The sequence below is a fragment of the Emydura macquarii genome, unplaced genomic scaffold (assembly GCF_026122565.2).
Source record: "Emydura macquarii macquarii isolate MOO-44397 ecotype Brisbane River unplaced genomic scaffold, CSIRO-AGI_Emac_v2 contig_2321, whole genome shotgun sequence".
Taxonomy (NCBI): Eukaryota; Metazoa; Chordata; order Testudines; family Chelidae; genus Emydura; species Emydura macquarii.
Genome location: NW_027132458.1, coordinates 910875 through 932485, shown reverse-complemented (window position 1 = coordinate 932485; position 21611 = coordinate 910875). Strand labels below are relative to the sequence as shown.

Here is a 21611-nt window from a genome sequence, read left to right as displayed (position 1 = left end):
TAACAGCAATTCTGTCTGTAAGACCTTACACCTGCACATATAAGTGTTCCCGAGGTGCAGACAGCAGTACAAGTCTGGGGCCTCTCAGACCTTGCATCGTCTTGCAACAGTAGCTGAGGAGGGAAAACAAACTTCTTCCACACCATATGGGTTGCATTGGTTTCACATATAACTTTATGGTTTTGGACCCTTTTAAATTTTCTTACCTTGCTTGTACCGCCGTTTGCACCTCAAGAACACTTACCTGTGCAGGTAAGTTGCCAGTATGTGGGTTCACCCTAGGGGAACTGACTCCAAATTGCACAGTACATGTGAGACACTGGGATGCCAGTAAAGTAAAAACGTATCCTGCTCCAACTGGTGTCACCTCTTTTCTACCAAATTTTTCACTTTTCTGTGGCAACAAAAGAAGGTAAGTTTTCTTGGTTCATATTAAGCCAGGTCTAAACTGAACAGCCAAGCCCATCAACAGATTTAGATCTTCAAAAATTGTTTGATTTGTTTAGCAAGAGGCTAAATTACTTCCTGAGGTACACTTATTCAATTTCTTTGAATTAACATAAAATTTGGGAGTGGAAACAGGCCAAAGAGATTTAAATAAATAAATAAAATAAAAAGCCTGATAGTTCTTATAAGCTTGATCACCATTTTGTTGGTGGGGAGTTCTTGGGTTTTCCTTTTTGTTTTTGTTTTTAGTTTTGTTTATGCTTCAGGGGAAAATGTGTTCCAAAATTCAAAGCATAGCCACTACATGGCATATTTATTCACAATTATGTTCTGTGTTCGGAACATAACAGTGCCAAGTAAAATTCATTAACTTGAGTTCCATATATTTACAGATGTAAATAGAGGGAAGAAAACAAGATACATAAAAATATCAACATTTTCAATGTAATTTGTTCATGTAAAAAAGTAGTTTTAAAATTTTAGAATAGTAATGCTCCGCCTGTAGCTTGTATTGTCTGGCCTTCTAATGGTTAATCTGAGCAGTCAAAGGAATCTGTATGGCAGACATAATTTGATTCAGTATGCTAAGAAGAGTATGCAAATCTACAATACTGTTTAGTTCCACAGCCATTATGAGAAATATGAATAATAAACCCATCAGATGTTCCAAGTTCCCATTAAAAGACATTTCATGTCCTGTGGACAATGGCATCTGTATTTAGAAGCAATGTAAGCTTCACGGTTTGAGTAGCTAGGTAGCATTTCTTGCATATTTTTCTTTTCTGAGTTTTAGAAGGTTAGCCTGAGATACAGGCTGTATAGCTTAACCTTGGACCATAATTGTCACATAAATTTCAAACAGATGTCCCCACAGAATGACAATACAGTCCCTGATTCAGGGTATGATCGACTCTGTGTAGTGAACCACGTATTCATTTGTGTCTGTCATCATCTTGTGCTGGTCCCATCAGAAAGCGTACGTCTACACAGCAGAAGCTGTGCAAAAGCTAGCCTACCTGAGCTAGCTTGAGTGTGGGTAACAATAGCAATAAGGACAGCATGGTGTGTGCTTCACCATGGGTAGATAAGCCTGACAAGGACTCTGGGTAAGTACTCAGCTCACTAGCCCACGCAGATAGCCCACAGATTTTTCTATGTAGACATATACAAAATGGCTAGTTTGTGCTAAAATCCTTATTTGATGTGCAAAAGTCACCCTCCCCCCAAACTGAAATAATAAAGTAATAATTAGGGAATTTGTTCTTGTTTTAATTTCATAGGTCCGCCTCCTGTTTTACAAAGCACTGATGGGAACTGGGTGGCTTTGCAGAGCACTACTTTGCCTCGCCCTCGAATGCTTGCCAAACCAAAGAGCCAAGTATTCAAAGCTTTGGAGAATGAATCTAGTGTTGTGTCTGCTTATGATGAGATGGGCTCAGATAGTGAGGATGACTATGACTGGAATGTAGCCTTGAATAAGCTGCGTCGGAGGCCCAGGCACTTCTCAGAGGATTCTTATTATACCGATTCCCAGTACAATACTGAATGGGTTTATGGCAATGATCAGTACCAGCCAGTGACCTCACCTTCATCTGGACTGTATACCAACACAGAGACGGTGTACTCTGATTCTGAAACATCTTCAGTAAATTCCTCAAGGGAGGCTACAGGATCTAGCAAGCTTCCCTGGCTACAAAGGAGAACTGAGAGTGACAAACCAAGAGTGGAAAAAGCACATTTGCATGGAGAACTGGATATAAATTTCAATCCACAGGCTGACAGTTTAGAGTATTCAGATAGCAGTGAGACTGAGGAAGTCTATTATGATTTAGAAAAGAGATCCAGAAGGTGGAGAAGGAGCAAAATTGTCTCAGAAGAATTATGTGAAGGAAAAAATCACACAAAAACCCACAAGAAGAATTTGAGCACAGATCAGGTAATTACATTTGCTTATTTAGGGAGGATTTGAGTATGCAATGAGGGGTGGGGTGGGAGTGGCACACTTTGTCAAAAATGGCATTTTCTCCTTCTGAGTCACTGGTAACTCAGAAAAAGATGTTCTTGAATGTCCTAACAAGTAAAGCACAAAATGGGGTATTAGTCTGTGTCTGCTACAGACCATCATTTCACAGTAGGGAACAGGATGACTGACTCCTCATGCACTTATCTACAATGTGTAGTAAAAAAAGCTGTGTGATCATGGGGGATGTATGCGGGAGGTGTCATGCTCCCAGTACTAAAACATCCTTGGAATTTCAAAATATCATAGATGACAAGTTCCTGAATCAGTAATTCTATATTAGGATCTCATCTTGACCAATAAAGATGAACTGAACTAAAAATGAGTTTAGGTACAAGTGATCATGACTTCATCCCATTTATAATATGCAAACAGAATAAATTCCAAACCAGTAATATATATACTGGGTGCTTTTAAAGGGCCAGTTTCACAAAGCTGAAAACAGTTATGAGACAAATTAGATGGGAGGAAAAATTTAATCAGAAAAATATGAACGATAATTGAGAATTGTTTAAAAACATTTTATTAGATGCCCAAAAAACCCCAATCCCATAGTCAAGGAAGAAGGCCGTATTGGTTAAAAAACTGATCTTGTTTAGAGGGGAAGTGAAGGCAACTATAAAAAATAAAATATAATATAGCAAATGGAAGAAAGGGAAAGTTGATAGTAATGAATATAAAGCAGAAGCTAGGAATTGTAGAAAATTGATAAGAAAAGTGAAGGGACACAAGGAGAAATTTATGGCAAGCAGAGTTAAGGAGAATACAAAGGAGTTTTTTAAGTATATTGGAACAAAAAGAATCCTGTCAATGGTATTGATCCATTACTAGATGGAAATGGTACAATTATTAATAATAATGCAGCAAACACAAAAGTGTTCAATAAATGTTTCTGTTCTGTATTTGGTAAGAGATAGATGATTCAGTCTCATACGACAATGATAACACTCTTTCCATTTCACTAGTATCTCGGGAGGATGTTAAACAGCATCTACTAATGTTAGAGGTTTTAAAACCAACAGTTCCAGATAACTTCATCCAATAGTTTTAAAAGAGCTGGCTGAGGAGGTCACTGGATGGTTAATGTTGATTTTCAGTAGACTTCAGCAGGGAAGTTTCAGAAGACTGGAAGAAAGCTAATGTTGTGCCAATATTTAAAAAGGATAAATGGGACAACCCAGGTAATTATAGGCCTGTGAGCCTGATATCAATCCCTGGCAAAATAATGGAGTGGCTGATGCAGGACTCAATTAATAAAGAATTAATGCCAGTCAACATGAGTGTATGGAAAATATATCCTGTCAAACTAACTTGAAATCAGTTTTTTATGACCTTATAAGTTTGGTTGATAAAAGTAAACAGGGAAACATCACTGAGTGGATGTGTTTCTAGCAGGGTCATACAAGAATTGGTTCTTGGTCCTATGCTATTTAACATTTTTATCAATGACCTTGAAGAAAACATAAACTTATCACTCACAAAATTTGCAGATGACACAAAAATTGGGGGAATGGTAAATAAAGAAGAGAACAGGTCACCATACAGAGCAATCTGGATCGTGTAGTAAACTGGGTTCAAGCAAACAATATGTATTTTTATACAGGCTAAATGTGTACATCTAAGAATAAAGAATGTAGGCCATACTTACAAGATGGGAGACTCTCTATCCTGAGAAGCAGTGACTCTCAAAAAGATTTGGCGGTCATGGTGGATAACCAGCTGAACACGAGCTACCAATGTGCCGCTGTGGCCCGAAGGACTAATGCAGTCCTTGGATGCATAACCATGGGAATCTCAAGTAAGAGTAGAGAGGTTATTTTATTTCTGTATTTGGCACTGGTGTGACCACTGCTGGAGTACTGTGTCCAGTTCTGGTGTCCACAATTCAAGAAGGATGTTGATAAATTGGAGAGGGTTTAGAGAAGAGCCACAAGAATGATTAAAGGACTAGAAAACATGCTATCTAATGTTAGACTCAAAGAGCTCCATCCATTTTGCTGAACAAAGAAAAGGTTAAGGGATGACTTGAATACAGTCTACAAGTATCTACATCAGGAATAAATATTTGCTAATGGGCTCTTCAATCTAGCAGCAAACAGTATAACATGACCCAAAGGCTGGGACTGGAAGATAGACAAATTTAGACTAGAAATAAGGCATACATTTTTAACAGTAAGGCTAATTAACCATTGAAACAATTTACCAAGGTTCCTGGTGAATTCACCGTCACTGGCCATTTTTAAATCAAGATTGGACGTTTTTCTAAGACATCTGCTCTAGGAATTATTTTGGGGGAAGTTCTATGGCTTGTGTTATACAGGAGTCAGACTATATTATCACAACGGTCCCTTCTGGCCTTAGAACCTATGAGTCTATGAACACTGTGCCAGTATTAGAAGGCACTCTACAAAATCAGTTCAGATTCACTGACAGCGATGCACTGATCCCATTCAGGAGAGAAAGCGCTCTCAAGTTTTTTATCCCTCAGGTGCATGAGAATTGAGTGTAAGGCAGTGTGATACATAAACTGTTATTGGTTTTTGCTGTATATTCAACACTTCCTTTCCTATCACTTCCAGATGATCAGGGGCATTACTATACAGTACAATATAGAGATCGCTATTAAAAAATCAGAATTTCCCAACATCTAACACACACTGGTATGTAGGTAACTGCAATTTTCTCTGTTCTTGGAATGGGAAAAACTGAGCTATCTCAGATACTATTGTGAGGCAAACTGCTGGCAAGCATCCTTTTAATGGAGAATACTAGTATTGATTGCTATGGACAGTAATTTAAAAGCTATGGGCTGTTACTGAATTATAATCCAGGTTAATGGCTGTTCGTAATTTCCCACTGTATTGTATTTAGGCATTGTATGTGTGCGTGTGTCTACATGCTGCTTTTATAAGGATGTTGTCATTCATAACAAAAAGAGAGAAAATTGTAAGCTGACAGAATGTAATGACTCGGGTTAAAAAATAATGTCCTTTTCCCTCAAAGGACAGTTTTTATAACAAGAATTAAAATAATGTAATATAAGCAGAAAGTAAACAGGATATCATACCAGTCCTATGACTGGAGTCCTGTGTGGAGCCTCATTGTCCCAAAGACAGTCTCCCAAGTAGTCAATCTCACAGCCCTGAACACCTGAGTAAGGCAAGGGGGAAGCAGAGCTGGCTTTATCCCAGAAGGGACCAGGTAGTTCCCCTGCATCATGTCAGAGGTATTTATGGGAAATTAACATATAAATTCTCTGGTTAGATCAACTTCTAAAGTACTGAATCAAGCAAGTGAGTCATTTCTTCTCCCCCATCCCTCTCTCCATAAGAAGGCTAGCAATCTGGTCCACCTCTCCTGAACAGTCATTCTGTTTCTGTAGGTATTATTTTGTTTGTTTACACCTCTAGCCCTTATCTCTGATAGAAGGCCTGCTGCTCCACTAGTCACAACACTAAGCTCAGAGCTGTTTCCAAGAAGTTTATAATCCTGATTAACTACTGAAGTATGTCTTGCAGACATGTTCCTCACCTACTCTGTTTCTTTGCATGATTGACAGTCATAGGCATTCTTTACTGGGACACTATAGCCATGCCCTATTCATTTAACCCAAATTGCAGCACACTGAATTTATCAAGGGGCTTGGTGGATTCTCCATCACTGGAAATTTTTAAATTAAGATTGGATATTTTTTCTAAAAGATCTAATGTAGGAATAATTTGGGGGCAGTTCTCTGCCCCCTGTTATACAGGAGATCAGACTAGATGATCACAGTGGTCCCTTCTAACTTTGGAATCTAAGAATTTTATCTTCTTTCCCTGTCTTGTTTTACCATGTGTGTACGTATATATTAAGTATTTACATGTGTGTGGGGTGGGGGGACACGGGCCAGGGACTGTTCTCGGGCACCACAGCCCTTCACCCTGGAGTGATGGAGAGTCCGGGGCTCCCTACAGTGGCCTGGGCTCCCTGGGCAGCTCCTACCATGGCCCAGCTCCGGCTACCAGCCTGGCCGGGGTCAGGGCCTCTGTGGGGAGAAGAGATGCTGGAGCGGGGCCATAGAGGCGGGCAGGGCTCTTGCATGTCATAGAATCACAGAAGATTAGGGTTGGAAAGGACCTCAGGAGGTCATCCAGTCCAATGCCGTGCTCAAAGCAGGACCAACCCCAACTAAATCATCCCAGCCAGGGCTTTGTCAAGCCTCACCTTAAAAACCTCTAAAGATGTAGATTCCACCACATCCCTAGGTAACCGATTCCAGTGCTTCCATTCAAATCCCCCCTCATTCTTCTCTTCTACAGACTAAACAAGCCTAGTTCCCTCAACCTCTCCTCATAAGTCATGTGCTCCAGCACCCTAATCATTTTCATTGCCCTCTGCTGGACTTTTTCCAATTTGTCCGCATCCTTTCTGAAATGGGGGGCCCAAAACTGGACACCGTACTCCACATGTGTCTCACCACTGCCGAATAGAAGAGAATAATCACTTTCCTCAATCTGCTGGCAATGCTCCTAGTAATGCAGCCCAATATGCTGTTAGCCTTCTTGTCAATAAGGGTACACTGAGTCATATCCAGCTTCTTGTCCACTGTAATCCCCAGGTCCTTTTTTGCCAAACTGCTGCCTAACTAGTCGGTCTCCAGTCTCTAGCAGTGCAGGGGAGTCTTCCATCTTAAGTGCAGGACTCTGCACTTGTCCTTGTTGAATCTCATCAGATTCTTCCAATTTGTCTTGGTCACTCTGTATCCAGGGTATCTGCCAATCCCCCCCCCCTCCCCCGCTCAGCTTCGTGTTATCTGCAAACTTGCTGATCCTCCAGATCATTAATGAAGATGTTGAACAAAACCAGCCCCAACGCCAACCCTTGGGGCACCCCGCTTGTTACTGGCTGCCAACTAGACATTGAGCTGTTGATCACTACCCGTTGAGCCTGATGATCTATCCATCTTCTATCCATCTTATAGTCCATTCATCCAGCCCATACTTCTTTAACTTGCTGATAAGAATACTGTTGGAGACCATATCAAAAGCTTTGCTAAAGTCAAGGTATATCACGTCCACCATTTTCCCCACATCCAGAGCCAGTCATCTCATTATAAAAGGCAATCAGGTTGGTCAGGCATGACTTGCCCTTGGTAAATTAATGCTGACTGTTCCTGATCACCTTCCTCTCTTCCAAGCGCCTCAAAATGGATTCCTTAAGGACTTGCTCCATGATTTTTCCAGGGACTAAGGTGAGGCTAACTGATCTGTAGTTCCCCAGACCCTCCTTCTTCCCTTTTTTGAAGATGGGTACTATGTTTGCCTTTTTCTAATATCTGGGACCTCTCCCCCCAATCGCCACAAGTTTTCAAAGATAATGGCCAATGGCGCTGCAATCACAACAGCCAACTCCCTCAGCACCCTCGGATGCACTGCATATGGCCCCATGGACTTGTGTATGTCCAGCCTTTCTAAATAGTCCTGAACCTGTTCTTTCAGCACTGAGGACTACTCCTTCCCATACTGTGCTGCCCAGTTCAGTAGTCTGGGAGCTGACCTTGTCTGTGAAGACAAAGGTAAAAAAAAGCATTGAGTACTTCAGCTTTTTCCACATCATCTGTGACTAGGTTGCCTCCCCCATTCTGTAAGGGGCCCACACTTTCCCTGACCTTCTTCTTGTTGGTAATATACCTATAGAGAAACCCTTCTTGTTACTCTTCACTTCCCTTGCTAGCTGCAACTCCAATTGTGATTTGGCCTTCCTGATTTCATCCCTGCATGCTCAAGCAGTATTTTTATACTATTCCCTCATCATCTGACCGAGCTTCCACTTCTTGTAAGCTTCCTTTTTCTGTTTAAGCTCACCAAAGACTTGTTTGTTAAGCCAAGCTGGTCGCCTGCGATATTTGCTATTCTTTCTGCATATTGGGATGGTTTGTTCCTGCACCCTCAATAAGGTTTCTTTAAAATACAACCAGCTCTCTTGGATTCCTTTCCCCCTCATATTTAGCCTCCCAGGGGATCCTGTCCATCAGCTCCCTGAGAGAGTCAAAGTCTGCTTTTCTGAAGTCCATGGTTCGTATCCTGCTGTTCTCCTTTCTTCCTTTTGTCAGGATCCTGAACTTGACCATCTCATGGTCACTGCTGCCTAGGTTGCCACCCACTTCTACTTCCCCTACCAAATCTTCCTTGTTTGTGAGCAGCAGGTCAAGAGGAACACGGCTTCTAGTTGGTTGCTCCAGCACTTGCACCAGGAAGTTGTCTGCAACACACTCCAAAAACTTCCTGGGTTGTCTGTGCTCTGCTGTATTGCTTTCCCAGCAGATGTCAGGGTGATTGAAGTCTCCCATGAGAATCAGGCCCTGTGAACTGGAAACTTTCCCTAGTTGACTGAAGAAAGCCTCGCCTACCTCATCCTCCTGGCCTGGTGGTCTATAACAGACACCCAGCACGACATCACCCTTATTGTTGTTGCTTCTAAGCTTAACCCAGAGACTCTCAACTGGTTTATCTCCAGTTTCATGCTGGAGCTCAGAGCAATTGTAGTGCTCTCTTACATACAGTGCAACTCCTCCACCCTTTCGCCCCTGCCTGTCCTTCCTGAACAGTTTATACCCATCCATGACAGTGCTCCACTTTTGTGAGTTTCCCCACCAAGTCTTGATTATTCCAATCATATCATAGTTCCTTGACTGCCAGGACTTCTAATTCCTCCTGCTTGTTTCCCTGCTGCTTCTTAAGTGTCTGTACACAAACACTTTCTCAGTATGAATCAGGAGGCCTCCCCTGTTGCACCTTGCACTTTCTCCTGGTGTCCCACTTCCCCACTTACCTCCAGGCTTAGGTCCCCATCCCCCCGGCGAACCTAGTTTAAAACCCTCCTCACTAGGTTAGCCAGCCTACCTGTGTCCTGCTTTTGCCTCTTGAAAAGGTGGTACCCTAGTATCTCCACAGGACAGAGTTAAGATAGTTTGAGTGTCTTGACTGAGAAGTAGAACCTTATCTCTGCTTTCCCTGTGTTTCTAATTATATATTTTTAACTAATAGTCTTGAAAAGTTATATGCTGTCAAGCCACTGATCTGAGCCTTCAACCCTATCTTCACATTATATTTTTAGGGGAATTATAATGGGGTTTAATGCCATTAAGATCCTTGAATGATGAAAACTACAGTACCTTCATTGTTTTAAATTAGTTGGACTTAATTTTTATTATGAGGTCAGCTGTTGCTCTTATAAAATGGCATTATCCATTAATTAAAATCTTGTCATTTAGTTCTATGCTGTCTTGACAGAGCTATTGAAAGCAGGGTACAGTGTATGCTCTTGAATCTCAAGCCCCACTAGATGGCGCTTGTGATTCATTTACTGGAAATAACGGGACTGTTAAGTGCAAACAAACATTGAAAAGTAACCTGTAAAGTGAACATTTTATACGACTTCCCAAAGATAGTAAAGGCCCTTGTTTTCATGTTACCATCAATGCAGTTACTGGGTATAGCAACACCATTTTTGTGGGATTTTCTTCATTGGTCACTGTATAATGTTGTGGGCTTTATTTGTTTTTTTAAACTGCTCTGTCTTGGAAGGTTCTAACTTAAATGTTTTAGTCTTGTTTTAGCATCACCAGTTTATTAAATTCTCACAGCAGCAAGTAGTTTGCTTTCTTTCTTTTTGTGCATATTTTATTTTGATTATGCTAACTTGTTGATGTGTTTACATGCAATTATTTGTAGAATGTCTGATAAACTTCAGTCTCTTAAACGATTGATAGGTTAGAAGCTATGTGCCAAGACATACGCTCAGTTATACAAGTGTAACAGAGCAAAATGTGGCCTTTCTACTTATTTGCAGATCCGATTATTATCTGTTGCTGATACATGACAGTATGAACGTACACATTGACTTTGAAGATGGGACACTATATGATATAAAACAAGGCTAGACAGTGAACTTTAAAGAAAACTTTTCACACAGGAGAAAAAGTATATTTTTCTTTGTTTGTTGTTAAGGTTGACAAGACCCTCAAAGTAACCTTCCCTAAAATACAATTGATTTTAAAAAAATACAGAAAAATGCATCATGTCATTGCAAAACTACCTAGCCCCAAAATTAATTATAATTGTCATTATTCTGAGCTCCAAATTCATGGATTCGGCAACAAATTCAGATTTGTTATAGTTGTTGAGACAATATGAACTAGTGCCTTCCATTGCAAAACTATTGACAAACATGCAAAATGTTTCTGAACAATTTCTGTATCTTTCACCATTCTTGTTGACATTTTCATAAGAGACACCCTTAAAGCAAGTGCTGGATAGGTATTGGGAACATGGAGAGGAGAAGGAATTTGAATTAAAGGGTTGGAAGGAGATTAGTCTTTTAAACATGCTGAAAGTTCTATTGTAACACTGTAAAAATGGCATGGAAACATGTCCATTTGAGACCTTGTTCTTCAGGTGCAAACCCATGTTGTTCAGAACAATTTGGAAGTTCAAGTGGTGAGAAGAACTAGTCACTGTGCAAAAATTGGTGCTTTGGGGAAAAAAATTAATTTAAATATGTATTTTGAGTCCCCCTCCATTGTGGAACCATTTGCAACAACAGAGATACCCTGATCCTAATTTTCAGAAACAACCTCCAGTTTTGTGGGTGCAAATTATAAAATGTAAATGTCTAACTACCTGATTTGGATTATTAGTTAGAGAGCTACATGATATCACTTGTGCTCACAAATAATTGCAGACACAAAATTGTGAAAGGGCTACATAGGTAGATAAGATTTCCATCATGAGTGACAAAGCACAATCAACACACTGTGTCAACCAGTCAGAACAGTTAGACTGGTCAAGTTATGAGGGAAATGTCAAAATTACCACAGTTTTAAGATTTCCAAGTGATAGATACATTCAAGTACACATGGGCACCGGGTATGTAAGGCCTTCCCTGACAGCCAGGCATGGCCCCGCCCACGCTCTGCCTCCCTCTTGCTGCATCCTGCTCACGTGGGCCTGGCAGAGGTGGTGGCAGTCTCACCTGGCCTTTCTGCTGAAGCGTGCATGGGCTGGGGTGTAGGCGGCTGCCCAACTGGGGTGGACTGGCCAACCCGGGGCCAGTGTTGTCAGCGCTAGGCCAAGCCGGGTTGGCACTCCAGCAGTGGAAATGGACTGGCCACTAGCCAGCCTGAAGGCGGGGCAGCGCTCAGTACTGGGGCAGGCCGGGCCAGCACTCCAGCAGTGGAGGCAGGCTGGCCACTGGCCAGCCTCAGGGCGGGGTTTTGGGCAGAAGGGGTGGGGGCATAGGCCAGTCTCCCCAAACCAGCAGCTCATGAGTCGTCCATGCAGGTACATACATTACATACAAACAAACTAGCTTCACAAAACAAATCTACTGTATCTGTTTCTTATGAATGGGAGCTAAGAACCCAGATGGTTAGTTCCCGGCATCCTCCAGTCCTGTCACAGTGGGAGAGCACAGGGTAAATAAGATTGCCTTCCTTGTTTTGTTTAGTGTTGTAATCTAAATTATATCCCTTCTTAGAGCTGCTACCAATCATCTACTTATGCCAAGTGCTGTGCAGTTGCTGTTTCTGGATTAGAATCTGCATTCTTTATAACCTCTATCCCCAGATGTTTTAGATCATGACTGTATTCTATTTCAAAGAATTCCTGACACTTAGACTATGTCTCCACTTTGAGCTAGGCAGGTGATTCCCGGCTCTAGAAGCCATACTTGGACTAGCTCTGATTGAACTAGTGCACTAAAAATAGAATGTAGCCAGAGCATCGCAAGCCATGGTAGGGGCTAATACATACCCAGAGTATGTTGGACGGGTACATTCTTGGGGCAGCTAGCCCATCCACCACTCATGATGCCATGGCTACATTTTATTTTTGATGCACTAGTTGGATTAGAGCTAGAACAAATATGTCCCCTCTTTCTAGGAATCACACCCCAGCTTGAAGTGTAGATGTGTCCTTAGTACTGGGGATTTGCTACCTAATATTTCCTCTCATCCCTACTGGAAGAGATTAAAAGTTCTATTTTTTTAATGATAGCTTTCATTGCTTAGAAGTGTCTCCATTTTGTAAAATGTGGGGCACACGTCCTAGCAAAAGTACTTATAATTACATAAGGGGATTTCTCCTTTTTCCATTCAGTCTCCAAACTGAAGGTTTTGTCCAAACAGGTGCTAAGCACCAAGAATGCCATTGTAGCTAACTGGAACTATGGGAGCTGTGCACCTTTCTGGATCAAACTCTAGGAAAAGATTGTGCATTTGAAGATTGAACTTGTTTCCAGTCATTCTTCAGGAAGTAGTGTAGCCTCATTGGTAATGCACCAGGCTGGAAGTGAAGACTTGGAGTCAGCCACTGAACTGCCATGTCACCTTGCACAAGCCATGTCGCCTCTCTGTCTTAGTTTCCTCATCTGTAAAATGGCTCTGAGGATGATGATGTATGGCTTCCTTTGTACAGTGTTTTGGTGAAAAGTGCTCTATAAGAGAATATTTTATTATTTGCACAGAGGGAGCTAATTATTTATGGACCTGTTGCTTTTTTTTTTTTTTTTTTTTCATGTAATATGGAAAAGAGCAGAAAAGAGAAATATTATCCCCTACTGAAATTAAATATACTTGGCATATCCTACAAAGAAATAAAAATCTATTTGTCTAGGGATTTTTATACTAAGGTATTTTTCTAGATTTCCTGCAGAGTAAAGTGTATTTGTATGTATTGTGAACTTAAATATAGCCTTTGTAGAAACCGTGTTGATTTTCTTTTCTTTTCTTTTCTCTTCTTTGCACTTTATTTGAATTCTTTGACTATTTTGATTTTCATCATAGGTTTCTGAGGGTGTATTAGAAACAGATATAAACAGTGAGGATCAACACCATAAAATCAAGACAGAGCTTGTTGAGGAAAAGCTTAAATCCAGGTTACTTGAACTAGCTGCTGAAATGAGTGACAAGGAAACCACTTCTGGTGAAGAGCAGGAGTCAGAGCCTAGAACAGAATCTGAGAACCAGAAGGAAAGTTTGTCCTCAGAAGAAAATGGCAAAAGCATTCAGGAGGAGTTGAAGAAGGTAAGTGGAAGGAGAATGGAAATAATAGTTTAGAAACTAGAATCCCTAAAGAGGGGATTGGCAATTTACCCTGTTTATAATAGAACCAGGGTTAGAATATATAACGTTTGCTGGAACAGTGAAGATTTTAAACACAGTAACTTGTTAAAAGTGGTGTCTTCACCCTGAAGTTCAGTCCTGCAATCCTTGTGCAGTCAAAATTCCCATTTCCATCAATGAGAGTTTTGCTTATATAAAGCCTGCAAGATCAGGCCAAACACAATTAATTTATGTTGGGTCAGATCTTCAGCTTGTGTAAATCGGTGTAGTTCCAGTGACTTTAATGAAATTACACTGATGTACACAGGGAAGGATCTGGTCCATTGTTATTACCTAAACACACATCTGCAGCCGTTTTTTCAGCTCTGCTCATTAAGTGGTCAAGGAAAACCTTTTCAACTTTTGCCTGCTCTCCAGTATCATTTCAGGTTCTCCTGTTTCCTCTCTATCTGGGTATTTTGTGTGCCCCTTAAATGCTTTCCAGACCTGTTATCATATCTATTGATTCTGTTTTCTATCTGATAATAAGATCCCATATATAACAAAATGTTATAGAAATTCTGAAATGCAGTGTCCATCCTGACAGAATGTGTTTGATCCATTGTTTGTATGAAGTGTGCTGCAATCCAGACCCTACAAGCGTATTTACCACGTGCTTTTTTGTCTGTCTTTATTTGAATTTCTTTTCATGTGGTATTATACCCATGCACCTGAATATGGTGCTTGCTTTCTTTAGCTGATCTTGGCAACCATGTCATCTCCATAAAATTGAAAATCACAGGATTACAGAAAGCCAAGTGAAGGCTGCTAGGTTTTTACACGGCCTTTATTTCTGGACCTTCCTGATTTTAATCTCTTCTCCTTGTAATGTACTGCCTTCTATTTTGTTGAAATCCAAATCTATGAGCTGGGCTGTCCTTACAGACCAAGATGAACAGGCTAATCCTAATACTATTAACAAACAATGGAGAATCTCCTGTAGCCTGAGTTCCTCATGAAATGCGCATGTGGTTTAGCTGATGACCAAAATGTTTTGTGTATGTGTATGTGTGATGCTTCCCAGGGGGACCCAGGGTAGTGAGGCACCTCACTACCACCTGCCCTTAGTGTGAGGAAACCTTGTCTTTGCCTGTTGGGGGTCAGCTTTCCATCCCCACAGGCAACAAAACCACTCCCCTGCAGGCCTGTGCAGGCCCTTCTCTCTCTCTGCAGGTTAGCAATAGACACACTCCAATCCTTGAGCCCTCTGAGCATCCCTCTAAAGTGACCAGCCCCTGGTCCACTAGACACAGAATTCACAGGTCATCTGCTCCCAAAGAAGCAATACACATCATCTTACCAGTTTCCCTTCAGATCACTGTTCTGTTTAACACACAGCACTTATATACTTGAAAACAAGTAAAAAAATTATTTTACAAAGTATAGAGATTTGAGAAGTAGAAATAGCAAGTTAAAGTATTGGAAACAAAGGGTTACATGTAAAATAAAATCATAACATGCCTTCTAGAGCCTAGACTTAATGAATAAGATACTGTCTTGTCCAATGAAATTTAGCTCACCCAATGTCTTTGCAGCATTTTCCAGTCAGGATGGCTGAGACCATCTTTTCAAAAGACAGAACATGTTGACAATTAGTCTCTTCGGTGAAGGATCCTGGTGTATCTCATTACCCCTAGTTGTACCTCAAAAAATCCATTGCCTTTACTGGCAAAATGATGCGCCCTCCCTCCCACTGTTTGTGTTTATTCCTACAGACCTTTTCTTATGTGAATTCACAATTTCTTCATTTAGGCTCAATACTGCAATAGACTTACATTGTGAGACGCAGAATATACAATGACCAACCAGAGAGATAAATGTTCCCTATTCCCTTCCTGAACAGAACCTGTTTATCACCTTCTGGTGACCTGTCTTAACTTACATACCTCAAGAACATAGTTTTCAGTATAACTATCTAACGCCTTAATTATCCACCCATCTGTACATTTTGTAATGATTATGATGATCAGTAAGTCCTGGTTCTGAGTGGATTACATGCCACCCTTTGGTAAACTGTTACTGCTGATCTAGGGGATCTCTGTAAACCCCATGTATCTCTTACGCCTTGTGCCAGTTGGTACCAAGGGATCCCTGGGTTCTAGTGTGTGAGCAGCATACTTAAGCTACAATACATTATGATAAAAGTCAAGTGACCAAGAATGCTAATAGTCGAGGATAAGTTAGTAATGGCACACAAATGATACGGTGTATGCCACACACTACGTGTCTGTTTCCTGTGGAAGACTCTCAGCTTCCTCCTCCTCAGTGTCTGAAAGTTCAAAATGAGCAATGATTCTACCAATATCTTTCATGTATCAGGAACTGAGTGTTCTGTGATTCACTGCCCTTTTCTTTATGGACCTTTTGAGAAGGAACTGAGGTTATTTTAGAAACATGTGCAGCATATAGTGAGGAAAGGGAACTAACAATTTGTAGTCAAGGCTTTTTTTTTTTTGTGATTGATTGAGTGTAATTAACATAGTTACATTTCAAAAAGCAATTTTGTGACAGTGTGAATGATCACTTTATGACAATTTGTGAATTGTCAATTTGTGACAGTCAGAATTATTCTTTGCCATTTGGGATGGAGATCTTACCTCTGTAGTTTTTGGGGGTACTTTTCATCTGTGAATAAGTTTATAGACCTTGAAAGCCACATGAGTGGCTGGGTTTTCCCCTCTCTAATTTTAACCCTGAAGAGATGCTGGATTATTCATTATTATTAATTTAGCACTTTTCAATTTAAAAAAATTAATTTTTTGTTTTAAAAAAATTCCAAAGATTCTTATGCTTTTCTGTAATACAACCTCATCAGGAAGAAAAAACCTTTAAAAATTAATAAAAAGTGAATGTCCAGCATCCCTAGCAAAGTATGGTTTTCTACTTTTAAAAGAAAATAAGGTTCTCCTGAGTTAGTCATCCAAGCCTGTTGTAGATATTCTTTTGGCTCTAATAAATCAAGACTTCCCAACACTATTCACAGTCATGGCCTCAGAGGAATTTATAGCAGAACTTGCTGAAGTCTTGCTATACATAAAAATGTGAGCTGACTTCATTCCTATTCTTGGCGAGAATTTCATAGAGGTTATTTAATCTCTCTTCCAACTGACACTATCTGTTTACTAAGATGGCTGACCAACATGTTGCAATGAAATAGTGAAGCTGAGAAAATATAATATAAATTCAATGGCCTCAGCAACTCCAAGATGAAAAGTAACCTGAATTCATACAATACACTTGACAGATAAATTATATAGCAGATATCTTAGTAGATGGAGATCCCCAATGGGAATAAACACAGAAAACAAGATTTTTTAAAATGACTAAAAATTTTTGGTGCCTCAAATTTTTGGTGCATCAGATCCCTGAAATCTGGGATCTCAAGTTAAGATTTTCAAAACTGGCTAGTGATTTTGGGTGTCCAATTTGAGACACCTTAAAGGGGACTGATTTTCAGAGGGTGAATGTTCAGAACTGTCTGAAAATAAAGCTCTTTTTAAGGTGTCTGAAGTTGGGCACCCAAAATCACTAGCCAGTTTTGAAAATCTTAACTTGAGATCCCAGATTTCAAAAGTGGGTGCCCAAATTCATATTCAGGTACTGAAAGTGGTGCCTACTGCATGTGTCTAAAGCAGGTGATTGGGTGACTGAGTGCTGTTTGGAGCTCCTGAAGGTAGAACTCGGCACCCTGTTTTAGGTATCCTTACTTTAAAATTGGGCACTATGTGAGATACGTAGTTTATGAAGGATAAGGCAGAAGGGGGATAGATGTGAATGCTAATGACTGTCAGTATTGTTAAACCTAAACATTCAGGCTCCAAAAATCATGAGATTGGCTTGAAATCATGATATCATTAAAAATAATAAATGTTGGATTGTACTTATTTGCTTTCTGGTTTTTGAGCCTCTTGGGTTCATGTTTTCAAGCTTTTTTCTGCAACCATGAAGGCTAAACACTTTTTTAAAAAGCAAAATCTGGAAATCTCACATAATCCCATGACTTCATGGGCTGATGCTTTAAGAAAAACACAAAATATCAAGCGACTGGCAATATAATTGCAAGAACTGGCAACACTGATTCTTCCAGCTATTGAAATGCTGGTATTGGCTTCAATAAGTATTGGTGGGTGCTCAGTGCTTTTGAAATCAGGTCATTTACATTTGGATATCTAAATAAGAATTTAGGAGTTTAACCTTAGGACACAAGTTTGAATATGTTGGCCTTGGACACTATTACTTGATATATGTGGTATACCTGAAGATTTATTCTGATACACAAACATTCTTTGAGCACATTGCGTAAGTTCTGTTTTAATGAGACATGATATACATTTCTCTTTTTAATCAGATTGTCTGGAAATTATACTGGAATTATTCTTTATCTCTTACTTCTTTATCTCTTACTTCTTTCCTTCTTTTCTTCTAAAAACGTAGTAAAATATTTCAATACCAAAAAAAAAAAAAAAAAAAAAAAAAAGGAAACCATTCTATGGAAGTCTTGATGATATGAGGCTAAGTAACATTTGTGATAAAATGGGAATTTTAGCTCTCTTATATTTTCATGAGTAGTAATGTTCCAAGTTTATCATATGTCCTTGACAACAATTTCCTCAGCATTACACTAGCCCAGACATTTGGTATACACTCTGCCCCACTAATCAGAAGAGCTATATTTTACAGAGACACTATCATATATTGTAAAACAAAAAAAAAACAAAAAAACAAAAATTTCTAGGCCTGTTTATGGATCATCTTTATGCCACTAAAACCAAAAGAATTTTAAACATCTAAGTCTATTTTTGTTTGTTTACTTCTTATATTTCTTTTAGCTTAGATCATAAAACATATTTAACTTTTGCAGCCAGTTTAATTTTCCCTACTTAAGCACTAGTATGATGCTTCAGTGTTTGGATCGCAGTCTAAGGCCTCAGTGGAGCAGTGCACTTAAACTCTTGAAAAAGTCCATCCCTGTTCGGGAAAGCACATAAACAAGTGCTTATTAATGTCAAGCCTGAGATTAAGTACCATTGTCTTCTATTGGACTCTGGTTGTAAGTGCTTGTAAAGCATGATTTTCTGAATCAGGACATGAAAGTTGATTTGTTTAAAAAGAAACACGATTGTGAGCTGTCTGGGACAGTGACTCTCTCTTTCTTGCCACTCATTTGTACAGCACCTAGCACAGTGGATCCCTGATGGGAGCTGCTAGGCCTTTTCAGAATATAACTAACAATCGTAAAAATTCCTTTTCCATTAAAATGTTCCTGTTTAAATTTCATGGAAACCTTTCTCCTCATCTTCGATTTTATATATTTACAAAGCCTATATTTTGAGGAAAGTGCGACCTGCCAGTGTCCTCTTCGTTCATATTGTATGTGTCAGGGATAGGTATTCTCTATTTCAAGTGGGTATCTCTTATAGTGACTGATACGCAAATATGTCATTTGCATTTTGAAAAACAGCATTACTTGATTCTCTATTATAAAGTAACCACTGTGCCCATAAGACTGTACTGCCATGAACAACCAACATCAGAAATAATTGTAGGAAAAATGCATTAAAATCTTTTTCTATTATGGCAAAAATCCTAGGGGACTGCATCTGGGTTATTGTCCCTTCCCTCAGCAAGAGGAGGTGAGAATTAACCAACTTCCTGGGAAGGGAGAGAAAAGCCCTTACACACTCCAAAGGTTGTGGAAAGATCCCAGTAATAGAGGGAGGAGATGACAGCTGGAGTTCATTAAGGGAGGTTGTGAAAGCAGAAATGTGGGCCATGAATGTTGCACCCAGAGAAAAACTCATTCCCAGCCTGGACTTTGTCTGAAGAGGAGCTACTGTTTCCAAGTTCCAGGAGCTGTGGCAAAGAACAGCATTTATACTCATGAATGGGAGTAACCTGATAGCCGCAGTCTCTTTTAAAGAAAGCAGATACCCCATTAAAATTGAGAATTTGTCTACACATGAAAGTTAATCTGGAATAAGATATAATGTGAATTTAAAATGGATCATCTAGTCCTGATTAACTCTGTGTGTGGACGTTCTTATTCCAGAATACGAGTACCGTATTCCAAATTATCTTAATCCACTTAGAAATTAATAGAAAAATGTACTCAAAGTGCAGATGTCCATGAGCTTTATAAATATCTGTATGAAGGGTGCTCTACCAGAAACTGAGGGCTACAGGGGGAAATTCACCAGCATAATTGTATTCCAGAATGAGAGCATCAATATGGGGAGTTATATCGATATTATAATAGCAATATAATTATATGGGTATAATTATGCCAGTAAATGTTCCTGTGTGGACAAGCCCTGTGATAAGTTTTTCTTATTAAATATTTTATCCTTACATGTGTTATGCACAGAATAATTTTTGCATGTTGTACATCATAATTTATATTATTATTATATTAATAATTTAGACAATCGTCTTTCATTCTAAAGCACTTCACAAACAGTAGCCTAGAAATGGAGCCATCTCTGCGTTGGAGAACGACAACCAGCTCATGCACACTATACTGAATGTCAGTCTGGGGTGAAATATTTTGCTAAGGATACCAGGGCAAACACCAAGTCTTCCAAAAAGAGCAGGGGATTTCATTGCTCATCATGGTTGATAGGGGCTAGATTTTAAATCCTCAATCCAGCAAAGCTTTCAAACATATGCTTAAATTTAAGTCTATGTTTAAGTGGTCCTCTGGACTGGGGCTTAAAATGACACACACAAAATCCCCACAAAGTAAATTACATAGAGCTGTTTTTATCTCCACTAGAAGGATGAAGTTGATCCTAAGCTGACTCTACGGTTTCAGGAAGTCTAATTATTTCAAACCTCTAAAAAGACAAAAATTTCAAAAGTGGGTATTGAGATTGGGTTCTCCCAATTTTGACTGCCCAGATTGAGACACCTTTTGGTTCTGAGTATTGATGTGCTGAGCGCTTACAACTCCACTGACTTCAATTGGAATTGTGGTTGTCCAACGCCTTTGAGAATCAGATCCAAGTCACGTCAAGTTGGACAACCAAAATCTATGAATATTTAGTCCTAAGTAATCCCCCACAGCATGTTAGGAATATGAATCTTTGTAGATTCCCCAATACAAAAGGCTCACCTTCTTTAGAAGGAAATTTAAAAGTAATTTTATTCAGGCACAAGCACTGGATACACATAAGACATATACAGTATAACAAAAGAAAAAGTATAGAACTCCAAGAGATCTTGTCTTATCACAAAAAGAATAAAAAAAGGTCCTTGAATCTTGAGTTTACTTCATCAGCATCCGATAGAACTTGACAATGATATAAGGAAGTGACATATTAACATTGTCGACGCTGGAATCACGCACACTATTTGTTGCATAGTTTATTGTTGCTAAAAGAAGCACAGAAATCTGTTTTCAGAGAGTTGTCATGTGGGTCCAAAAGATATGAATGCAAGTTTGTTTCTCAATGTTACTACAAAAGTCATTTGCCTGGTGCCACTTTCTTTAGTGATGACACAAATCATCATTTCATGTTTATTTCATATTATAAAAAAGTATCATGAGACTCCAGACGCTTTGCAATATAGCTATGCTACTCTGAATCTTGCAAAGAAGAAGAAGAATTAGGAAATGCTTTATTTCATATATTTTAGTTATATATGTAAAATATAATGTTTTATTGTATTTTCTATTTATTTGCATCTTATCCCTTACCTTCATTCCATGGTTCTCTACAAACAAGTAGTCTTAACCTATTTAGGAATTAACATAACTTTTCTGCCTTTCTATTTAATTGCTGACCAACTACCTAGGAAAAACAAAAGGCTTTTGATCTCCATTTAAAACTGCAGGTTTTATCCTCAGTACTACAGCAGGTGAGAGTGCTTTATTTGTCTACATTTTTCTTATTCAGTAAAAGGGACTCTAAAAATGATATTGAGGGTCAGAGCAAATTTGTTCTCTTTACAAATCAAGATTATTTTTCTGACTACCAGCTTGGAAAAGAAAATAGATCTGAA

At 39.4% G+C, this 21611-nt stretch overlaps 1 protein-coding gene across 4 annotated transcripts in view; it reads left to right on the top strand.

The window, feature by feature from the left end:
- MYRIP (myosin VIIA and Rab interacting protein) overlaps positions 1-21611 on the top strand; it is a 338330-nt gene that overhangs the window by 291316 nt on the left and 25403 nt on the right. For all 4 annotated transcript variants that reach the window (XM_067560853.1, XM_067560851.1, XM_067560850.1 and 1 more), the window contains 2 exons: positions 1728-2383; positions 13293-13532. In XM_067560853.1, the coding sequence (XP_067416954.1) occupies positions 1728-2383; positions 13293-13532 (896 nt within the window). The remainder of the gene's footprint in view (positions 1-1727; positions 2384-13292; positions 13533-21611) is intronic.